General features: G+C 36.7%; 1 protein-coding gene across 3 annotated transcripts in view; it reads right to left on the bottom strand.

Moving 5' to 3' along the window:
- Window positions 1–2,917: 2,917 nt before the first annotated feature.
- The window catches only part of TAB3 (TGF-beta activated kinase 1 (MAP3K7) binding protein 3), a 101,162-nt gene continuing 84,389 nt past the window's right edge, over window positions 2,918–19,690 (bottom strand). For 2 of the 3 annotated variants that reach the window (XM_004281024.3, XM_033407966.2), the window contains 3 exons: window positions 17,785–17,868; window positions 8,934–9,035; window positions 2,918–6,616 (listed from right to left, as the gene is read on the bottom strand). In XM_004281024.3, coding sequence (XP_004281072.1) covers window positions 6,468–6,616; window positions 8,934–9,035; window positions 17,785–17,868 — 335 coding nt within the window. In that variant the 3' untranslated portion in view covers window positions 2,918–6,467. Of the gene's footprint in view, window positions 6,617–8,933; window positions 9,036–17,784; window positions 17,869–19,690 lie in introns of those variants that run through there. The other variant, XR_004477540.2, reaches the window with a different exon arrangement.

A 19,690-nucleotide genomic window follows, 5' to 3' on the forward strand; every position in this document is an offset into this window, starting at 1 on the left:
CCTTAAAAATGTTTTCATTAGTTATTTCAGTAGAATTTGGGAAGAGAAACTCAAATTCTAATCTTGAAATAGCAGTACCCCTGCCAGCTGTGACCATTTCATTCGTTGTGAAAGTGTAGGAAAGTGTAGAGGGAATGCAAGCTATTTCAATACACTAATCCAATTTTCTCCTCCCCCAACCCCAAATGCCTTTCAAATAAAGACCCTTTTTTTGAATCATGTACACCCAAAGCAGACTATTTTTAGTGACTTAAAAGAAGTCATAATTGGGGGATGGGATTTAGAAATGGCTATGTTAGTGGTTCTTGATCAAGGGAATAGAACTACCTCAAAACAGATTCAGTCCCCAAGAGAATAAATGCATAAACAAGTCAAAAGGAAGCAAAGTAATATAATATATAGTAAGTAACATTTTGCTCCCGAATCGCAATGCAAAACCGAAGGAAGCTAGGCTGCATCACCTGATTTTCCTGCATTCTCTTTTTCTTACCGCTAGAACGTCATGAGAGGCTGGTGAAAAGCACACCCACCCGGCTTCCCTGGTGGCACAGTGGTTGTTAGTCCGCCTGCCGATGCGGGGGACGCAGGTTCATGCCCCGGTCCGGGAGGATCCCACATTGCCGTGGAGCGGCTGGGCCCGTGAGCCATGGCCACTGAGCCTGTGCGTCCGGAGCCTGTGCTCCGCAACGTGAGAGGCCACGGCAGTGAGAGGCCTGCGTACCGCAAAAAAAAAAAAAAAAAAAAAGCACACCCACCACTTTTCCAAAGGGCAGGACAAGTGAGATGATTTCACAGCTTTAAGAGTATGGAACTGGCGAACCAAAAATCTCACCCACATATTATATACCCTATTAAAACCTCTGAAACCTCCGTCACGAAACACCACCTGGATAGTGGCCTAGAAAAAGGCCTGTAGGCCAAAGTCAAGTCAGGAAGTCTCTGGAGGAATTGGGGTGGGAGACAAACCACACCCAGCACACTTCCGTGTGGGAAACTGAGCGGTCAGTACCTGAAGAGAAATCATTATATGGGTAGTGGGATTACAGACAGATGATGCAGTTCTCTCAGATGCCTAATTAACAAAATGAGCAGCACAAGGAATCACTATTGTGGTAACCAGATTTGAAGTAATCTTCTATTTCAAAAACAGATTGTTTAAAAGGGACAACACAGGATGTGAGAAGTGATGAGAAAGGAAAGAAGACAGTAAAAAAATACTTCACATACTATTTTTAGTTATCTTTGATGTTCTTTCTATGTGTTACTTTACACTAAGATGTGGTGGAGGGTAACCAAGTACCTGATGAAGTAAAGTTTCCTTGTAACTTCTGACAGGGAAGGAGGGAAAGTATATATGCAGATTAAAGATGTAAGAAACATAACAATCAATGTCAAGTATTCTATTTAGACCCTAATTTAGACATGCTTATAAAAAAACCCTGTGAGACCAGTTGGGAAACTTAACACTGGATATTTGATATTATAAGGTGTGATAGATGGTGCTTTTTAATAAACTTAAAAGTTTATTTACAGATGAGTTGCTAGGATGTCTGGGGATTTGTTTCAAAATAATGGTGGGGGTGGTGGATGAGAATATAGATGAAATAAGTCTGCTTATATCTGGATAATTTTGGAAGCCGGGTAATGAGTGGGGGATTACAGGATTCTTCTGTACTTCTGTATGTTTGCAAATTTTCTTATATTTAAATAATGTAGTGGGAGTGATTTTGACTTTAAATATGCCTAATCACTGAAAATACTATCTACCATACTTCATCTGCAGTATTTTCTGTGCACAAGTTGGGAAGGGTGACTACAGACCCTAGCAAGAGGAAGGTGATTATATCCCTTTGAAAACCTAACTACAGATGACATAAAGATATAAGAAAATCACTCATTCTTTGGTAAGTGATATATATTAAAGTGGAATGAAAAATGTAAATTTTTAACATATCCCACTTTTTTTAACATCTTTATTGGAGTATAATTGCTTTACAATATTGTGTTAGTTTCTGCTGTATAACAAAGTGAATCAGCTCTATGTATACATATATCCCCATATCTCCTCCCTGTTGCGTCTCCCTCCCACCCTCCCTATCCCACCCCTCTAGGTGGTCACAAAGCACCGAGCTGATCTCCCTGTGCTATGCGGCTGCTTCCCACTAGCTATTTTACATTTGGTAGTGTATATATCCCACTTTTATATAAAATTTGCTTATTTATACTTTCACCCAATTTTTAAGTTAGAGTAATGTACTAATACTTAATAACCCACATCTAACATTACTACATGTTCTAATAGAAGAATAGAAAAGATTAGATTTCTAAGACAGCATATTTCAGTCCAGAAATATATGCGTATTGGAACTAGGACTGGTTTGATATTGTAAATCATTTCTAATTACACAGAAAGGATGCAGAATGTAGTGTTTGCTTTTAGTTTATTAATTTATTTCTCAGGGATCTGACTTTCCGAATATGTTCTGTTTGGAGATACGATGCATGCATAGCCTTTAAAAATGCCTTTGTACAATTTCGCCTCAAAATAATTAAATTCACAACATACACAGAAATCTAAGCCATGGTATTTACAAGATTTAATAAATTCTTGCTGTTTTAGGGAAGAAATTGAGCAAATCTTTTACAGTGGGGAAACATGGACAACTGGGTGTCATTATAAACAAGAGATCTGAATTGTTCAGTGTCAAAGCCACGTTTCATGGCTTTAGAAATTAAAATTGAGTCGTCATTCTATTAATCTCTGAATGCTCAAGCCATGCAGAATCTACTTGTATTAAATATTTGGGGATGCAAATAACAGGAAAAAATATGCACGTCTGGTGAATGAAATCATCATCAGAATTACCTTTTACAATAAGAAAATACTGTTAATAATTCTTTCAAAAAGATACAGTAGTGGTGCAACAGACAGTGCCAAATTTATTTTGATTTTAAAGTAACATTACATTTGTCATTTTTCTCTACGGATATACAGACACACACTGTAACGACTCGTTCAAAGTCTGAACAGTGATTACAATATTAAAATATAAATCAATTTAAACTATAAGGGGACATCTTCACATTCCAGGGTACATCACTGATATTTTCAAAGGACAGTTTTTCTATGCCTTATATTCTTGCTTTTTGTTTATACTGTCAAAAACATTACAATTACCTTTTAAAATACTATATAAAATCGAGTTGCCACAGAAAGTTGGAATATGAACCCCCTAGATAACTGGGACAAAGCAATGTCAAAACTGAAGGAAACATTGATCTCTTTTATAATAAGTACTAAAATTGAGACCAGCTCCTTAAAAATTATTAAACTGCTCATCACACTCCCATTTTTTTCAGGGAAATAAACAAATTAGCAACACTTTCCCCACCATCATTAATCTGCTCTAAAACTACCTTTTCTACCACGCACTTCTTATTTTAAATTGCGCGCCTCTGTACTCCCTCAAACAAGGTCATTATTGGAAACATTTTACAATGCTTAGAAAGTTTCTGACTCATCTTTTACCACTTTAAACTTTTAAGAACTACCTCAAAATGTAAGGGGCAATGTACTTTAACAAAATGACAAAGGTGCTTTCTACAAACCCAGTTTACAAAACAGTGAAATAATGTAAAATGTACAGTCAGCTCTCTGTGTTCCCAGATACATCAAACTGGTTGTATTTTAAGAAAAAACCTTTTTTTTTTTTTTTTTACTAGAAACAAGAAGTGCACCAACTGATCCTAAAAGCATAGGCACCTCAGCAGCCAGATCCTTTTGAAAAGGCATCTTGAAAGTTGACTGAATTCTTGTTCAAACTTGTCATAGGCAAGAAGTAGTCTATATATGGGACACAGTTAAATATATCAAATTTATCAGTGTCAAATAATTTTGCTTGTTTTAAAAACTGAATACAGCCTATGTTGGCGTATGAAACTTGTGCACAACCAGAAATGAACATATACAAAACTTCCTTAAAAATCAATCGCTGATGTCTCAAACCCCACCCTCTACACCTATCAAATAGACTGATTGCTCATATTTCCTGGCAGGTGAAAACAATGATTTACTAGATCTATCACCAAAGGACTGGAACCATGCATCTACTGTATGATGATAACAGTTCAGTAATCTGGATGTATGTTCATGCAATAGTTTTAAAGTCATCTACATGGTTTTAATAAAGCATCAAACGGTTTTCATACATGCTACTTTCATTCTCAACTGACAACTGCCAAGTTAATTGCTGCCACTTCAGCATTATCACTAAGAATACTGGGTAAACCTTTAGCTAGAACATCAAGCAATATATGTATTTTTCCCCTAAATTGTTACTTAATACCAAGTGGGGTTGACCATCACTAAAGAGATGTGAAACCATACAAAGGCAAAAGCATGGGCATATTACAGGACAGTAGGACTGATAGACTTATTGGAGACTGACAGACACCAGTGTTACTACAAAAGCCTTTAAAGAGTGAATGCTGTTTTCAGGTCAATGCTTTTAAGCCCATCTGCTTTCTCACCTTTATTTTCACAGTTTTACCACAGTTGTTATATGAGAGATGTTTTATCAGTGTAAGTACATAGCCACGCTGACTTTGTGAGACAAGTAGATATTCTTCAGGACATTTTCCACATATGAAAAAATGTTTTCAAAGCTGCAGGTACAGTGTGAAATTGTGATTTTGATGATAAGCTATGATAAGTTATTATGCCTTTGGTTTCATTATGCTATTAAGTGCAGCTTGTTTTTCCAGGTCTGCCAGAGATTACTGCTAAATTAGCACAGTGACAGCGTGAAGCTTGTGTGTGTGTGTGTGTGTGTGTGTGTGATAGAGAGAGGGAGAGAGAGGAGAGAAGGGGGACGGCTGGTATGGGAGAGTATATATACTCCTCAGGTTATATATAACCTGAGGTAAAATCCTTTAGGATTAGGAAACCTACCAGTTTCATTGCTGTTTATATTTACCCAAATAGGGGGAAGATTCCAAAATCCAATTCTGAGCTTGGAAGAAAAGTCAACAATGGTAAAGACCTTAATTCAGTGTCCTGTTAATAATTTTCTAGTGGTGCACTTTAGTAAGTCAAATGATTTTATGTCTTCAGTTATTTATACCCTAAAGTTCTAGTTTCATAAATAAAGAGTGCTTTAGTATCACCTGAACTGTCTGAACAAACTCAGTATCATCTCTGAATACAGTATTGTTACATTTTAAAAGTTCTTAGTTTCAAAGTCTGTTGTATTCACCTTTCTCTCAGTCGTTATTTCTTGACTAGCCTTCTCTTCCTCCCCAAATAACGCAGCGTGCAACTTTATGATATTGGCCAACTATAATGTTCCTCACACTATTTTGTTAACATATGTGCAAATATATCTTTATTGAACAACTAATATTAATTTTTTTCAGCTAAATTAGGATTATGGCACAAAGTATTATCTGTGCTGTAAACATCATGGACTCATCACAAATTGGAAGGAGGGGGAAAAAGGCTCTAGGGACTGCAAACATTTCTTATAGAACCACAGCTGAGCTCAAGATTCCAAGTGGATTTTGGAATGGATTTACATTCAGCATACGTTCACTGTGCTATTGGTGAAGCGCAGTTTTACGAGAAGGTCATTCATAAAATCATAATTTGTAAGGACTTGGTTATTTTAAAAACCAGTGGCCTAATAAAAGCATGCAGTAACTTAAAAAATATATCTATTATGCGGCATAATTAGGTCTTAGTTACCAGTGTTGGTATAGCTTGATGAATCACTGTACAAGCAAAAGGGATCTTATTGCCTCTGATTGTACTTTCGAACAAAGGGCGCGATATGCCTAATTCCTGACTGCTACAAATCACATTTTAAAACATTTTGTTTGTGTGTTTGAAATTACCCCTGAAAAAAGCAGCAATTACAAATACCCTTGTTATTTTGCCCCCCCAGGAAAACATCCTCTGGTTGCTTCTCCCTGTCCTTCTCTTCAGTAGGAAGCAACAGGAAGAAGCCTGGGGAGCCTGGGTTTTCCAGAGAGCTTGTGACCAGGTAAGTCTGCTCTGGCAATTCACAGTTTGTCTGCATAAACTGTAACATGTCACATCATGAATCAAAGTTCTAGTTTATAAAATAAGGGTAACTTATTTTATAAGTAACTTTAACAGCAGTAACTTTAACAATTGGGGTTGCACAGAAGAGCTCTTGACTTCTCTGTGTACATTCTTTCAGGAGTGAATCCTTTCCCCATTTCAAGTATCCCTTTCTATCTGTAACTCTGCAATGAGTTAAGAAAGGGGGAAAAAAAACCCTCCCCATTTTTTCTTTATTGAGCACAAGTGGCTGCATTGTCACCCCCCCCTCCACCATGTTATATGAAATGAAAAGGCTGGGCAGATGAACAGATTCCCCAGGTTTCCTTTTTTTCTAATGGGCGCTCAAAGCTTCACTCTCAACCTAGTGCAGACTCTTGGGAATTCAAGTGTACCGTGGCATCTCACACTGCTCACAGCGATTTAGTGCGGGGTGGTTCAGAAAGGTGCAGCTATCACAATTCCATGGAGCCCCTTCATAGTCTTCATCTCGGGGTTGTGTCCGAGGACTCTGTTTGGAGCTACTTGGATGCTCTGAGAGAAGTTAGGAATAAAAGAGAGAAAACAGAAAACAGAGTGAATTTTTTTCTAAGTATCATCGAAACGGAAATTCAAAATTACCCCCCCAAAAGCAAGGAAAGTGGTATTGTGAAATGACAAAGCCAGTAGTATACATAGCTACTAGAAATGCAGAACTAAATAGTAAGTTTATGATATATTTTCTACTTTGTTCTCAACAATTTACTTTTTTCCTACAAGTAGATAGAAGTCCAGTACAGACTACCTTCCAAGTTAATTAATCATCTCTCGATAGTGGATAGTTATGCTATATTCCAGCCAAGTGAAAACAATGAGAAATGTTATATAGCATGTTAAATTAGTTCTGAAGTTTTCCCTCACAACTTCGGCCCGCCCATGACTCCACCCCCCCGTAGTACTAGTCATACTATATCAAACATTGATTAAATGTGTGCCTTCTTCCATGAGACTTTCAGCTCCACAATATGCATGTTTTTAATCATAATGACTTATAAGTGGTGTGACAGTTCATAAAAAACATTCTATCATAGGGTGGATGGGTATGTCGATCCTTTGATAAATTCAAAATAGCTGTCCCTGTTTTACAAATTCAGGTTTTTCCAGGACCAGACGTGTAGCTCCAGGAACAATCCAATCCAAAGCCCACAATCCTTCACCATTCCCCAATCCCAAAAACCTCCCCTATTTATCTTAAGAGGCTTGTAGTAGTGGGGGGTGGGGTGGATCTGGCCTTAAGGAACAAAGTCCACCTAGGAGAAGCTTGCATTTCTCCTCCTATGCCTTTGAGATGCCAAAGGTCTAGCCGGTCTACTCCAGGAATGCTTATCTAGGCCATTTTCAAAATGCAAATTTCAAAGGTAACTAACTCTCATCAACAAGAAAAAAATAAAGGGGGGCTAGGTAACAACATGGAACTTGGCTTGTCATACAGACCATAGAGTCAATTTGACTAGAAGTCAAATAAGATGTTACTATTCCTGTTACAAAATTTGTCAACAAGAAAATAAGTTGATATGATGAAACTTTAAAGGTAAATGAGATGAGAGTTTTTAGGTGAACTCTTGAGGAATAATGTTTTAGGACTGCCTACACAGAACAGTTTCTCCAGATTTTTGGTAACTTTTGAAACTGCTAAATTAAGCAATGGGAATTCACTGAATATTCGGATCATTTCCAAATAAGCTACGAGAACATTAACTGCTAAACAAGTCTGTTTGCGTTCACTGGACATGTCTTGGGACCCACTAAAGAAAGAAATTAATTAGGTTATTAAAGAAAGAAAGTAGGCTATAGGATATGTTCATAGTTTGTCATACCAGCATTTCCTGACTGGCAAACAGTTCATAATTACTTCTTAGATTTTGCTAGAAACCAAGGCTTTAAGGTTACGAATTCTAATTAAAATATGTAAGTAAAAGTACTAAAAACTCATAAGGAAAAACATCTTTGTATGCAAGGAAAAAGAAGGGGCATAAGGAATGAAAATGTGTTTTGTTAAGAGAACAGAAAGTAATTTGTCATAAAGCTGGTTATTTCTAAACGGGAAAGAAAATAAGGGAGAAATTAATACGAATATAGAAAGTTGTAGAAGGTTTGTGAGAAAGGAATTCTATGGGTGGTCAGGACTAAGATTAAATTTGAGCGTGTAGCTGATTCGCTTTGTTATGAAGCAGAAACTAACACACCATTGTAAAGCAGTTATGCTCCAATAAAGATGTTAAACAAAATAAAAAGTACACTAAGAGGAAATCTTAACAGAAAAAATGTAATACTTTAATGTTAAAGGGAAAGTGGTGCAAAACCTGAACTTGTTATCTCTCTGTTAAGAGTACAAAGTTTTCTTATAATATTAATCTGCTTTTGATAAGATATTGTAAAGTCCAAAACTTTCAAGTTGAAGTTGTTTTTTATTTATTTACTTGGCCTTGTTTCCTAGATACTATTATTTTTAGAGGACTCTGTCCCATGTGGTGGCCACTAGAAATGCAGCCACTCTGAACTGAGGTGTGCTCTAAGTGTAAAAGGAAGATTTAGTATGAAAGAATGTAAAATAAAATACCTCACTAATTTTATATTGATTTCATAGTGAAATGTTATTTCACTTTTCTCTTTTACTTTGGCTAACAGAAAATTTTAAATTATGTACGTGGCTTCAACTGTTATTTCTATTGGACAGCACAGCCTTAGAAACTCAGTAGAGAGTAATTTCTTAAGGGAAAAAAAAAGGTTGGCCTTTACTTATGAGAACTCTACATGGGTTAACATGTGTGTTTGGACATTTTGCACAAACTCCAGACACACAAGTACAAACCATCTGCAGCTGCTGCCTGGGTGTCATGGATGTCCTCCTGTACTCTGGAGGTCACGCTAATTCTTCGGGCTTTCCTCTCAACTGTGCAGGTGTCTGATGAGTCTGCATGAGAAGAAGCAAAGCCAGGAGGAAGGGATCAAGCTGTGCATTAGAAGAGCGGACAGGCTCACAAGGACCTTTCGCAGAACACACACAGTTGAGTATTTACTCTTTTACCTCATGCTACCTTTAGTTCTCCCATGAAGGTAAGTCCCATATTTAATACTGCTCTTACAACCTATCCAGAGCAGTGGATAAGGTGGTATCCACTTTTTCCATCCTCTCTAATTACTTGGAATAAATGACTTATTTCACCAGTTTCCCACTTTCTAGTGAGTTAAGGGTGCAAACTCAGTATAATTAAATGTCAATATGAACACAAAATTCGGGAGATGATACTTTAGCAATTCCCTGATTAAGCAGTAGTTACTAGAAAATTATGGGTTTAAAGTACACCACCCATATAAGGCTAACCCAAGAACACATTGCATTAATGGTAACAGTAAACCATAATAGCAGTACTTGAAAAATCAGAACCAACTCAAAGTAATACTATATACTGATAATACATACTCCCCAATCTTTCATAAATTCCAGTTACCTGTGTGTGCAAAAGCCTAGCAGACACTTCACATGGACTGCAGGCACACCAATTACCAATTTCTTGCGAGAATACTGTTTCTATTAATGTATAGGCAGTTAGTAAGTAGCGTTTTGTATTAAGTAAAAACAAAAAATGGCAGACTTCATATGATTTACCCTTAAGAACCGAAGAAAGATCTTACATTTTGTAATCAGTTTGGAGCCCATAAGCAGCCCTCTAGTACAACCTACCTTTGGAAATCAGTGCTCCACAATCTTAAACACTGTTATCAGAGTAAAACAAAAGCAGAGTGAACATCTTAGGCTCCAGAGAATAGACTAAGGTCAAGTTCTACTTCTTAGAACTGTTAACCACTTTTATAGCATCACATACCTCCTTCTCGCTGACTCTTACAACAACCCTGTACAGAAGCACCGCTCTGGATCTGAACAAGGTCAGGTGGCCAAGACAACCAGGACCAGCGCTCAAGTTAAGTTGTACCACACCAAGGTCAGTGCTCTCGCCACTATGAGTTACCAATGTCAAGGTTGGGGGTGGGGGGACAACTTTCTGAATCAGCTGAGGCAGCTTATCACACACACACTTGCGTTGCTTAACTACAAAGTCTGGTCCAAAAAGATTTCTCAGTCTCCCTTTCTATCTTTCCTTCTTTCTCTAATTATCACACTTATTATTCAGATAAACATCTATATTCCACTTGGATATTCTAGGTCTTCTGCATTTCCATATGAATTTTAATTTCTACCAAAAAAAGAAAAAAACAGTAAATCTGGTATTGCACCAATCTGAAAAGAATAGCTACCTTAATAAAACTGATTTAATAACAGACATGGTTTATTTAGGTCTTCTTTAATTTCCTTTGGCAGTGTTTTATAATATTCAATGTACATATCTGGTGAAACTTATTAGTGTCATTTAAGTGTCATTTTTTGGATGGTATTGTAATTATCCTTTTATTTCCACTTTCCAATTGTTGGCTAATATATATAAATATGGTTTTTGGATCCTGACCTTATATCCCAAAACCTTGTTAAATTCACTTATTAGTTCTAATTTTTGGTATCCTTAGATTTTCTTTGCAAATAATCAATCATGTCATCTGCTGAATTTTATCAGATGGTTTTCAGTATCTAATGAAATGATCATATGCTTTTTCTCCTTTACTTTCTTAATATTGCATTCCTGAGGCTAAACCCAATTTGGTCATGATGTATTATCTATCTTTTGTTCTATTGGGAATACTTTATTAAGTTTATGTTATGAGAGTTATTGATCTGTAACTTTGTTTTCTTTTGGGGAGGTAGGTAATGGCTATCAGGTTTTAGAATCACGGTCCTGCTGGCTACATAAAGAAAATCGGAAGCATTCCTTCTTCTTATTTTCTCAGAGTTTGTATGATTGGCATTATCTCTTCCTTAAATATTTGATAGAATTCACCCACTGGTGCACCCATCTGGGTCTAAAGTTTTCCTTCTGGGAAAACTTTTGATAATGGATTCAATTTCTTTAATTACATATATAACTAGTTATATTTCCCTTTTCATCTTGTTCTCAGTATTTTTCAAGATGTGTCCATTTCATCTACAGTGTCGAGTTTACTGGCATAAAGATGTTCACTGCATTCCCTTATTTTAACAGGTAGCCTCATCTTTCATTGCTGATTTTGGTAATCTGTTCTTCGAGATCAGTCAACCTGAGAGTTTACTGACTTTGCTTATCCTTCAAAGTTTTGGCGTTTTTTGGCTTTGATGCCTTTCTTTCTCTGTTGTTTGTATTTTCTGTCTCATTGATGTTTCTTGTATTTTCTTTCTTTTCACTTCCTTTGTTCTATATTCTTAGGGTAGAATTTTATGTCATTGACATTAGATCTCCTTGTCTTATGTGAGCACTGAAGGCTATAAATTTCCTTCTAAGCACTACTTTAACTGTTGTAAAGAATTTGGCCTTGCTCAAAGAAAGCTCTAGCTTTGGCCCCAGCTCCTGGCAGATAACCTCTAAAATCCTGAAATTTCTCAAGAGACAGGAGTGTCCTTGTTAATTATGGTGGGCCCTTCAGGCCATAGAGTTTATGCTAATAAGGTGGCTCACAGTGGACATATCCCTTAAACAGGGTGATTCCTCCCACAGCCCTTGAATCAATTAACCGGATTACCACTAGGCAATGCTTCCTTAGTAGATACAAATCTGGTACTTGGTAGTCATCCACTAAGATTCTTTGTACCATTTTTAGACAGCAGTAGGCTATTTTAAATGCAGAGCAGTCAAAACATCCACAGTATTGGCTTGGCCAAACAATTCATTCAGGTTTTTCTGTAACATCTTACAGAAAAGCCTGAACGAACTGGCCAACCCAATAGTATTAAACAATAAAAAGAACATGTACTGCATTGCCACCTATAAATGAAATCCTTAAAACACGCTGTACCGAGTGTTGAACACAAAGCTGTTTAGGTTAGGTAACATTATTTTGTGTAGAATTAAAATTCTCTGATTAATCAGTTTGATGTGATTTTAAAACGTTACCCCTGTAGGTAACTTTTGTAAGTAAGGCCTTCTCCAATATTGTATGTCCTCATGATCAACCTACCTTGAGTTCTTTAAACCAAAGAGGATTAAGATATGAAATGCATACTTGACCGCAGGCTTGAGATGTATAAGAATGATTTTTTAAGATACTGCAATGCTAGTTATACATTTGGTACATAAAACTCAAAAGAAAAGATTTAATACCACACAGAAATGATTTAATAACTATGCAAAAGTGATTCCTCAAATCTTGGTCATGTAGGATTTCCTTTGTCCTAGTCCCAATCTTAAAGTGTTTTGCCCGCCTGTTGAGTACACAAGGATTCTTTTGTGGCCTGTCAATTAAATAATCGTAGATCTACTGCAGATCAAACTTCCCATTCTAAAATAAAACCTTTAAAATTCCCATTACACTGTAAGAATTATCTTTTAGGACTATAGTTTTTATAATGCTGAGTAAATTTAAACTATATTATATACAGTTTCCATTTATTTTGGGGGAAGGGAGACAACAGAGCAGAGTAGAAGAACTTGAGCTCACCTGCTCTCACCAAGCCACCAAAATCACAACAAAATGCTGAACAACAATCAACAAAAAACACTGGAACCTACCGAAAAAGATATTCTACGTCCAAAGGCAAAGAAGAAGCCACAAAGAGATGGTAGGAGGGGCACTTTCCCCATATAATCAAATCCCATACCCACCAGGTGGGAGACCCACAAACTGAAAATTAATTATATGGCAGAGGTTCTCCCAAAGGATGAGGGAATGTAAATTGGTATAGCCACTGTGGAAAACAGTAAGGAGATTTCTCAAAAAACTAAAAATAGAGCTACCATACAATCCAGCAGTCCCACTCCTGGGCATAATATATCTGGAGAAAACCATACTTCAAAAAGATACATGTACCCCAATGTTCACTGCAGCACTATTTGCAATAGCCAGGACATGGAAGCAACCTAAATGTCCATCGACAGAGGAACTGGATAAAGAAGATGTGGCACCTATATACAATGGAATATTAATTACTCAGCCATTGAAAAGAATGAAACAATGCCATTTGCAGCAACATGGATGGACCTAGAGATGATCATACTAAGCAAAGTAAGTCTGAGAAAGACAAATATCATATGATATCACTTATATGTGGATTCTCAAAAAAGGGTACAAGTTCACTTATCTACAAAATAGAGAGTTATAGATAGACATAGAAAACAAACTTGGGGGTAAGGAGGGGAGGGATAAATTGGGAGATTGACATAGACAGACACACTACTGTATATAAAATAGATAACTAATAAGGACCTACTATATACAGCAGAGGGAACTCTACTCAATATTCTGTAATGGCCTATATGGGAAACTAACACAACATTGTAAATCAACCATACTCCAATAAAAGTTAACAAAAACAAAACTCATGGGGATCAGAAACCAAAAATCTACAACAGATACACAAAAGAGAAAAAGCAATCCGAACACAACACTAAAGATAGTCATCAAATCACAAGAGAACAAAAGAGGAAAAGACGTGCAAAAACAAATCCAAAACAATTAGGAAAATGGCAACAAGCACATACATATCAATAATTACCTTAAACGTAAAAGGACTGAATGCTCCAACAAGGAGACACAGACTGGCTGAACGGAAACAAAAACAAGACCCCTGTATATGCTGTCTCCAAGAGACCCAATTCAGTTCTAGGAACACAGACTGAAAGTGACAGGATGGGAAAAGGTATTCCATGCAAATGGAAGTCAAAAGAGACCCAGAGTAGCAATTCTCATATCAGACACAAGAGACAAAGAAGGACACTACATAATGATCACAGGACCAATCCAAGAAGAAGATATCACAATTGTAAATATCTATGCACCCAACATAGGAGCACCTTAATAAGGCAAATGCTAACACAGCCTTCAAAGGAGAAATTAACAGTAACACATTCATAGTGGCAGACTTCAACACCCCACGTACATCAATGGACAGATCATCCACACAGAAAATCAATGAGAAAACACAGGCCTTAAGATGACACATTAGACCAGATGCACTTAACTGGTATTTATAGAGCATTCCATCCAAAAGCAGCAGAATACACATTCTTCTCAAGTGCACATGGAACATTCTCCAGGCATGCTGAGCACAAACTGAGCCTCAGTAAATTTAAGAAAATTGAAATGATATCAGCATCTTTTCAGACCACAACACTATGAGATTAGAAATCAACTACAAGAAAAAAAGTGCAAAAAACAAACACATGGAGGCTAAACAACATGGTACTAACCAACCAATGGATCACCGAAGAAATCACAAAATGCTTACGGACAAATAAAAAAAAAGCACAAAGATCTAAAACATATGGACACAGCAAAAGCAGTTCTAAGAGGGTTTATAGCAATACCATCTTACCTCAGGAAACAAGAAAAATCTCAAATAAACAACCTAACCTCACACCTAAAGTAACTTGGAAGAGAACAAACAAAACCTAAAATTAGTAGAGAAAGAAATAAGACAAAGAAAAAATAGAGAAGATCAATGAAACTGAAAGCCGGTTCTTGGAAAAGGTAAGCAAAATTGATAAACCTTTAGCCAGACTCATCAAGATAAATAAAACTAGAAATGAAAAAGGAGAAGTTACAACAGACACCGCAGAAATACAAAGCATCCTAAGAGACTACTACAAGCAACTCTATGCCCAAAAAATGGACATCCTAGAAGAAATGGACAAATTCTTAGAAATGTACAATCTCCTAAGACTGAAGAAATAGAAAATATGAAGAGACCGATCACAAGCACTGAAATTGAAAGTGTGATTAAAAATCTTCCAACAAACAAAAGCCCAGGACCAGAGGGCTTCACAGGCGAATTCTATCAAACATTTAGAGCAGAGCTAACACCCATCCTTCTCAAACTCTTGCAAAAGATAGCAGAGGGAGGAACACTCCCAAACTCAATCTACGAGGCCACCGTCACCCTGGTACCAAAACCAGAGAAAGATGTCACAAAGAAAGAAAACTGCAGGCCAATATCACTGATGAACATCGATGCAAAAATCCTCAACAAAATACTAGCAAACAGAATCCAACAGCACATTAAAAGGATCATACACCATGATCAACTGGGATTTATCCTAGGGATGCAAGGATTCTTCAAGATCTACAAATCAATCGGTGTGATACATACATTAACATACTGAAGAATAAACCACATGATCATTGCAATAGATGCGAAAAAAGCTTTTGACAAAATTCAACACCCATGTATGATAAAAACTCTCCAGAAAGTGGGCATAGAGGAAACCTGCCTCAACATAACAAAGGCCATATATGACAAACCCACAGCAAACATCATTCTCAATGGTGAAAACCTGAAAGCATTTCCTCTAAGATCAGGCACAAGACAAGGATGTCCACTCTAGCCACTTTTTTGGAAGTCCTAGCCACAGCAATCAGAGAAGAAAAAGAAACAAAAGGAATCCAAATTGGAAAAGAACAAGTAAAACTGTCACTGTTTACATCATACTATACATGGAAAATCCTAAAGATGCCAGAAAACTATTAAGAGCTCATCAATGAATTTGGTGAAGTTGCAGGGTACAAAATTAATACACAGAAATCTGTTGCATTACTATACATGAACAATGAAAGATCAGAAAGAGAAATTAAGGAAACAATCTCATTTACCATTGCATCAAAAAGAAGAAAATACCTAGGAATAAACCTACCGAAGGAGGTCAAAGACCTATACTCTGAAAACCATAGGGCACTAATGAATGAAATCGGAGATGACACAGAAAGATGGAAAGACAGACTGTGTTCGGATTTGAAGATTCAATACTGTTATAAATGACCACACTACCCAAGGCAATCTACAGATTCCATGCAGTCCCTATCAAATTACCAATGACACTTTCCACAGAATTAGAACAACAAATTTTGAAATTTGTATGCAGACACAAAAGACCCTGAATAACCAAAGCAATCCTGAGAAAGAAAAACGGAGCTGGAGGAATCAAAGCTACAGTAATCAAGACAGTCTGGTACTGGCACAAAAACCGAAATATAGATCAGAATAGAAAGCCCAGAGAAACTCACACACCTATGGTTACCTAATCTATGACAAAGGAGACAAGAATATACAGTGGAGGAAAGACAGTCTCTTCAGTAAGTGGTGCTGGGAAACCCGGACAGCTACATGTAAAAGAATGAAATTAGAACATTCTCTAACACCATACAGAAAAAGAAACTCAAAACAGATCAAAGACCTAAATCTAAGACCAGATACTATAAAACTCTTAGAAGAAAAACATAGGCAAAACACTCTTTGACATAAATCACAGCGATATGTTTTTGGATCCACCTCCCAGAGTAATGAAAATAGAAACAAACAAAAAAACCCCCAGTGGAATCGAATTCAACTTAAAAGCATTTGCACAGCAAAGGAAACCATCAACAAAACAAAAGTCAACCCCCAGAATGGGAGAAAATATTTGCAAATGATGCGATCGACAAGGGATTAGTCTTCAAAATATACAAACAGCTCATGCAGCTCGATATCAAAATACAAACAACCCAATCATAAAATGGGCAGAAGACCTAAACAGACATTTCTCCAAAGAAGACATACAGATGGCCAAGAGGCACAGGAAAAGATGCTCGACATCACTGATTATTAGAGAAATGCAAGTCAAAACTACAATGAGATATCACCTCACACCAGTCAGAATGGCTACCATCAAAAAATCTAGAAACAATAAATGCTGGAGAGGATGCGGAGAAAAGAGAACCCTCCTACACTGTTGGTGGAAATGTCAAGTGGTACAACCACTGTGGAGAACAGTATGAGGTTCCTTTAAAAACTAAAAACAGAACTACCATATGTTCCAGCAATCCCACTCCTGGGCATACATCTGGAGAAAACCATACTTTGAAAACGTACCTGCACCCCAATGTTCATCGCAGCACTGTTTACAATAGGCAAGACATGGAAGCAACATAAATGCCCATCGACAGAGGAATGGATAAAGAAGGTATGGAAGATGTGGCACATACACACACACACAAACACACACACACACACACTGGAATATTACTCAGCCATAAAAGTCTTAAAAAATGATATAAATGAACTTCTTTACAAAATAGAAACAGACTCACAGACTTCAAAAACAAACTTACAGTTACTAAAGGAGAAAGATGGTGGGGGAGGAATAAATTAGGAGCTTGGGATTAACATATACACAACTATATATAAAACAGATACTCAACAAGGACCTACTTATAGCACAGGGAACTCTACTCTGTAATAGAGTTCTGTAATAACCTACATGGGAAAAGAATCTGAAAAAAGAATGGGTATATGTATAACAGAACCGAATTCACTGTACACCTGAAACTAACGTAACAGTGTAAATCAACTATACAAAATAACAATTTTTTTCAAGTTATTTTTTACAAAATAAATTGTATATCGTATTTTAGTTACCTTTGACCTCTAGGAGTTATTTAGTACTTTTTAGAAATTAAGGTTTTGGGGACATTTCATTATTGCCACAGTAACATCAATAGGGTAACTTTTAAAATGCTATCTCTAATGGAAATTTCTTCAGCTTTTTAGGTGAACTGCCAAGGAATTTTCATATTCATTTCTATGACGTCTGTGACATTTCCCTACTTACCTTTTTTAGGTGGCTTGGGTGGTACAACTGGACCAGGTTCTATGTTGTCATAAAAATTATTCATAGCTTTTGGATCAAAGTTACCTATAAAGAAAATAAAATCAGCAAGCATTTAGGACTTTTTCTCCTGTTATTTGAAATTTTTGTTGAGGAAAATATGGAAATAAACATGTAAAAAGGGGAACTGTTTTTCCAGGGTTTCAAAAATCATTATACTATCCTACCCTTCTCCCACTGAAACTGTTTTACCGTTTTGAGAAAATACTCAAGCAAACTACCACTTCAGTGTCTTTCTACAATGTATCACCTAAAGGAACATTTTTCTAACTATAAAGCTCATCTCTTTACACAGGATTAAGTATGTGGCGCACATAGGGAGGTAAATGAAGAAGAGAAATGAAAGGATGACAACTGTTTTCTCTGTTTGTTTTGATTTTAATGAACAAAACCATGAGAAAGCTCACGTTTATGTCTTTCATATTAACCTTAAAATTTTATCCATTATAAATTCAAGTATGGAAGAAGCTACACATAAATTTACCAAGATTAATCAAGTTGTTATGATAGCAGCAGCTCAGGGATTCCTATCTTCAAGAAAAGGAGAATCTTAAATGTTCCCTACAGACTTATCAATAATAAAAGATGATATGCTGCCAATTTCAGAATAACAGATAGAACAATCTCACCTCTCTCAAAATGTTCACTCCCTGATACAGTGTCTGTTTCAGCCCCTTCTCCTGACATGACAACGGCAAGGTCAGTTTTGATCCAATGCCAACTTTGGGTCCTACCTTTACATCTGTGAACCCATCATCACAATCTGCCAGTTCTGCATAATTCCAGTTAAGCTTTGAAACTGTATACATGTTTATTTACAGAGGAGGATATGTGGTACTGATAGTTCAAATATATTGGATCTCTTGATTTCTAGACCTAATTTTCTCCCCCAACAAAAGTTTTCCTCACCAAAACCAACAATGAAGCTGCTTTTCATCAACTCGCGCACTGATTTGTATCTAATCTAAATGCCCTGCCCCCCAAAATGTCTAGATTCCTTCTCTGGCTTAAAAATTTAGGCTGAAAACTCAGTATAAAATTTTTCCACAGGATGGAGGAGTACAATTTAGTATAAAATGGATATATTTGGACCCCTTATGAAGGGAGATTTAGAACTGCTTAAGCACCAAAAAAGAGCTCTTTGTTGCCCAACAGACACCAAAAACACAGCTCTGCGTTTATAAAACCTCAGTAACAGTTTTCCTTGCAGGTACTATACACAAATGCTTTTAATCCATTTAGATATGCTATTTTTAAATAAGTTTCTGAAAATAATTCCTGTGATGGCTCATGAAAGCCACAATGCTATTTCATTTATTAACTAGATCTTTTTATGCTTTAAGATGCTGCATAAGTATTTCTTCAATTACTTAAGTTACAGCTGATGATCTAATTTCTAGGTCCCATAAGGCTTACTAAAAATATCCCAACCAAATGTTTCAGTGTTTCTTGTTTAGCTTCAAAGAACACATTAAGCAAAAAAATTGATGCAACCTTCTAATATAGTAGCAATAGTTTGTCTAACCCCCACGCAGTAGTTCTTTCATTGCTTAAAGCTACTAGGCTGTAGAGTCCCCTAGGCTTCTGAAATTAACTTCAAGGGTACCCAACCAGATTGCTCAACTTTCACATGGAAATGTGCTTCTGTCTATTGTTCAGAGAGTTCCGTATCTTTTTGGTTCCCCTGCTTCTACTGTATAATCTTGCCTTAAAATGGCAACGGGGTACTTTAAAATACAGTAGAAGCTCTCTTAGCTGCCATAATTAAGAATAGTTAAGTGGTGGTGGGGGAGGGGTGGCTGACTAAAACGGAATTCTTAAGAAAAATTACACGCCAACTTTATTATTT

This window comes from Orcinus orca, chromosome X (assembly GCF_937001465.1).
Source record: "Orcinus orca chromosome X, mOrcOrc1.1, whole genome shotgun sequence".
Taxonomy (NCBI): Eukaryota; Metazoa; Chordata; class Mammalia; order Artiodactyla; family Delphinidae; genus Orcinus; species Orcinus orca.